The 5,062-nt window shown below is 40.8% G+C and overlaps 1 protein-coding gene across 2 annotated transcripts in view; it reads right to left on the bottom strand.

The window, feature by feature from the left end:
- Positions 1 to 771: 771 nt before the first annotated feature.
- Positions 772 to 5,062, bottom strand: part of LOC118407215 (avidin-related protein 1-like) — a 7,239-nt gene continuing 2,948 nt past the window's right edge. The window contains exons 1-4 of one of the 2 annotated variants that reach the window (XM_035807647.1): positions 4,323 to 4,467; positions 2,956 to 3,174; positions 2,478 to 2,586; positions 772 to 1,660 (exon numbers count right to left, since the gene is read on the bottom strand). In XM_035807647.1, coding sequence (XP_035663540.1) covers positions 1,503 to 1,660; positions 2,478 to 2,586; positions 2,956 to 3,150 — 462 coding nt within the window. In that variant the 5' untranslated portion in view covers positions 3,151 to 3,174; positions 4,323 to 4,467 and the 3' untranslated portion in view covers positions 772 to 1,502. Of the gene's footprint in view, positions 1,661 to 2,477; positions 2,587 to 2,955; positions 3,175 to 4,322; positions 4,468 to 5,062 lie in introns of those variants that run through there. The other variant, XM_035807646.1, reaches the window with a different exon arrangement.

The following is a 5,062-nucleotide window of genomic DNA, read 5'->3' as shown; positions in this document are numbered from 1 at the left end:
TGCACAACCAACACGGTAAAAAGCTCATTTTTCCAACCACGTACCACAGACAAAAAAGCAAAAATACAAAATAGGTCTACACAAACCCAATACATTTCATGCAAGTCTGAGGTCTACGAACTCTTGTTGTTGTTGTTGTCCTTGTTTCACGTCTATTTCTTCGCTAGACGTGGACTCTAGGTGCTGTTCCCATCTAGGTGCTTCTGATGTGTTTGTTGCTCATCGGTGCTTGCTCAGGTGCTTCTTGTTGGAGAGAGTTTTTATATTCTAGCTGTGAATAGATCTAGTTGGATAACAGGTTTATCCTAACTATGAATCAATTTGAAAAAGGAGAGGAAAATAATTTTGAATAGTCCAAAGGCAACAAGGGTAAGACAAGTGTAAGACATAGTCAGGGTCACCGGTTAGGATAGTGCTGGAATTCCGACACCCTCTGTTCTCTTTCTGGGACATATCTTCATTTTAATTTTGGCTGTACTTTGCACAAATTGCATCATCTATTGAACATATGGTACCATTTGTACCTTTATATGTATTCGGTCTCGTAAGCCAGCTGTAAAAAAAGCTTTTCTTGCTTAATATCATGTTTTCTGTTGACTGAAGTATTTTTATTGGTACACAAATGTACTTTTTTTTCAATTTGAATTGACGATAGCTAGTTTACTTTTTGGAAAAGCTCTCAATGCAACAAGATCTAGTGTAGCATAATGAGTATATTTAGAACATACGGCGCAGAGGACAGGACATACACACAGATCACTCGACAATGCATTATAGTATAATGAAATTTATTCCAAGGTTCACTAGCCCGCTTCTTAAGCTTTATTTGCATACACACGGCCGGTAGTTGTACTTATGAATAAGTACCGATAGTATTGTGTCATCAGCTAGACCACGCTCACTTTATTTTAGGGATAACATCACTGCACATATCGAGTTTTGTTTTTGTTTTCTTCTGGGTTATGTGTTCCTTCTCTGACTGCCTTCAGTGTCCGCAATAACTTTAACAGTCCTGTACAAAGTACGAATAACACCCAGTCTTTACTAAAGTGTGGTAACGCTACTTTACCTTTATTCGCGGGGTAACCTATATCCGTTGTTTTTAAAAACAGGGTATTTAGGGATATCAAGTCGACGGACGTTAGTTGCAATTTTTGAGATATGTTTAAAGCATTGCAGCTTGAAGCCACCGTCCGTCGACTTGATAACCCTAGATATGCTGTTTTTTACCAACGGGATATAGGTTACCCTGCAAATAAAGGTAAACTAACGTTAATACTAACGGCACCTAAACCTACACTACTAGAAACCACAACCTAAATCGTTCCATGCATTAGCCGTTTTGAGTATATGACTAGGAAACGAAGTTATGAGTAGGAAACAAAAATTAAAGTACACAAGCGTGTGAAAATGCTAAAGCAATTGTGCGTATTGTTGTCAGAAGGATTTTATAAGCTGAGTGGCGATACATGTATTAACCAAAGTGAACTTCATCTCTCTCATCAGTTGAGAAACTCGTCTGAAGTTTCCAGTCGCTCACGGGTGAAGGTGTCTTGACCGACAATGGTTGACTCCCAGCGATCTGCGGGCTTCTCCACCTCAGACCGGAGAATCCAAGTAGTCTGCAGCGCGGGCTCGCCCTTCACCTCCACACACTGAGCTGGATGGCCGGGGTGGAGTCAATAAAATATAGTATCAAACGAGACTGTAAAAAATCATGTGCAGCCCTGATGGGGAACCTCATAAAGAATCTCAGGTCGGCTGTCATAACGTACTCCGGTGTAGGCTAAAAACTACCGTGGTCGGCAACGACAATGGGCAACACACCTATTTTTCTTGTCAACATTCCTATTTCTGCAGAACAGAAGTAAGTATTCAGCGCAAATACAGTAAGTGTGCAGCGCAAAAGTAAGTGTGCAGAGTAAAAAAGGAAGTTTGCAGCGCAAATAGAATAAGTGTGCAACGCCAAAAAAACTGTGTTGCGCATAAAATATGTGTGTTGCTCCAGAAAAATAGGTGGTGTGTTGGCCATTGTTGCTGTCGGCCACGGTAGAAAACAGCGTAAAGGCGTGCTTAACCCCACCCTTGGTCACAGGGTCACATTTCAGCAGTTTGCAGAAACGAAAATATGATACAGCAGAAAACAAAACACACACGTAAAAAGACATCAATCATGAGCATACATTGTGTTCAGTTCTTGATATTCTTTTATTTTTCGTTCCTACAAACAACCCGGATGAAAATTGGACCCTGGCATTACTTAAATAGAAATGTCCCACATAATCGTAGAATTTGAACTAGTAATCGAGTATTCATCTAAGTTGAATTGAATTGCTGAAGGCTATAAGGCATTGTGAGATATGATTTAGGACAAAATAGCCTGCACGTTAAGATTTGCACAGGGATAGATATATCATTCTATTATAGATGTATCGTCCAAAGGGGCAAATACAAAAGGTCTTATATTTTCTACTAACCTGTCCACGTTGTGGTGCTTGTCTCATCACCTTCCTTCACCCAGTTAACGACCCAACCAAAGGTTTTCCCGGGCGTTTTGGGTGGAAATCCAATTATAGGAGTCTGAACCTGAAACATTTGAATAATGGAAACACCAGGGTCAAGTTGATTGGTCAGGAATAAATCTTCCCAAACTCCAGGATGTACATGTATCATACAAGTTACAACAAGCAAATATTGAATGCAACCTTAAATGATCATCTTTATGATGTTACAATTTTAACCTTTATATCCGTATACGTACACAGAATAAAACGCTTACCAGCAAGCTTTCGATCAGTCCTCTGATCCTTATCAATTTGAAATTACTAGTACCTAAAGCCTATATGTCACACATCCGGACTGGAAGTGTGACGTCAGCAATGGGTCAAAGGGGCTTGATTTCTAGCTATAGTCAAGAATATGATGATATTTTGTATACAGTATAACGATACATACCTCACCCACCCCCGTGTGATACTTGCCCTCCAAAATGACGCCATTGTCGTGTATGTCCATACGTGAACCCTTCTGGTTATACCAGGTCCCCGAGATGCCAGAGCAATGACGTCGGGAGTCTTTCGGGCAGACGGCAGACAACATCATCCGGTTAAAGGATGGACGAAGGATGACACCAGACACAGCACGATACATGCTTCTAGATTCTTTTTCAGGTCCCTGTAGGGTTTACATAAAGATGACGATAAACATTGTATTCGATATAGCGTTCACAGGGAGAATATTTGCTTTTTATTTTTTAAATCTCACAACACCCCACTCCAACATACCATAGCAGACTAGTGTGACAACATGATTATGTCAAATAACCAAATGTTTCCAGCAAACACACCTAACACACAAATCACATAGACAACACAAGACTGAACAGAGCAGTGTTGGTGCGTACCCTAATATAGACCACTGTAATTGACACCACCAGACTTTGTTCAAGCGATGTCGCAAGTTCAAATTACCGTTAACTATTTGTTTGCTGTTCACGCGAGTCTTTAAGTCAAAGACAGTGAGGTTGTCCAGGTAACCTTTCGCGTGAGGCCTGGCGTTCTGACGTGTGAAGGCTGTCCAGAGATTAATCTCATTTTCACCACAAAAAGGCGTAGACAGTCATATTCAAGTACGAATTTCAAAGGACAAATATCCCGTGAAACCATGTGGCACCCTGTGGCCTAACGTTTTAGATCTTGTTGAAATCTTTGCACCACGCCTTACTATTGTGCCTTGTTCTTGTTTTTTTTTTTAAATGTAGGTCCTGGACTACCTGAAAAACATGTCTAGCTTAGACCTGAGTGTATACTCCTGGCAAAACAAATAAAGTGAAAGTGAAAGTGCCAAGGACACTGTCCAATAAGTACATGTACAACATTGTTTACATGAAAAAATATCAGTAGTCTATGAAGTCAAGTTAGAAATTCAAGGAGAGGTTGGAACAATAGATATCCCAGGAAGCAAGCCCTGATATTTCTGATTATTACTAGCTATAAGGGACAAACCCATCTCATAACACTTTCAATTCTACGATGGGGTAAATTTAATTTTTGACATGAACGTGTACGAAAAAATTACCAAAAGGATTGAATTCCATGTCATGATCGTCCGAATGTTACAACAATTTGTTGAAACCCAAGAAAAATTCTTGACGAACTACAGACGTTAACACAGTATTTAGACTATACTCCACGGTTAACGGGGTACTTAACCCAGAAGGGGGATAGTGTTATTTTCCAATAGATTATGTATCAATGAATTCACAATCAGCAACCTTTGTCGGGTGGTTATATTCAACAAGTGATACAGATAGATAATCATACCTTTCTAGTCCAAGTTCTTGCAGCCTGACTGATAATAGAACAGCCTCTCTTACAGGGCTCCTATATATGAACAATGGCCAGGAAACACGTGTTCGTTGTTCTGGGAAAAGTGACTCACATGAGGATGTGAAACCATCCACAACCCCTGAACACCACAGGAAATGCTTTGTTTATTTTGTTTAGTTTACAATGAACAAGGTCAGGTCAAATCAAAGATTATTGCACAGTTTTTTTGCCTTACATTGTCGCAGGTACAATGTAAGGCAAAGCAATGTACATTGTATATCAAGAACAGTCAGTTCGACACCCCAATAACGTTATCCTTCGCAAAGAAGGGTGTGTCTTCGGAACCTTTCGCGTGTGTCTGTACGTGTGGGAGGGGGGCATGTATGTTTATATAATGTGCGTGCGTGCGTGCGTGCGTGCGTGTGTGTGTGTGTGTGTGTGTGTGTGTGTGTGTGTGTGTGTGTGTGTGTGTGTGTGTGTGTGTGTATGTGTGATACACGAAGTATGTTTCCTGCATTCGTTCAAACTTCGGAACAGCGGAAGCAGCTGTTGGCTACAATCTGTTGATGTCGTCGTACCTGACATGGTGTTTTCACACCTTAATCAACTTGACTTGTGCCCTCCTATGACGTAAGCTTGCAAACACGTCCAAACCTCGTAAATATGGCGTCAGGATAATGATTCTACCGCCAGCCAATGCCTCACACTACCAGGCAGAGCCAGGCGAGTCAGTG

Source organism: Branchiostoma floridae, chromosome 19, assembly GCF_000003815.2.
Source record: "Branchiostoma floridae strain S238N-H82 chromosome 19, Bfl_VNyyK, whole genome shotgun sequence".
NCBI lineage: Eukaryota > Metazoa > Chordata > Leptocardii > Amphioxiformes > Branchiostomatidae > Branchiostoma > Branchiostoma floridae.
Note: the sequence above shows the minus strand (reverse complement) of the source record. Positions and strands in the feature narration are given on the sequence as shown.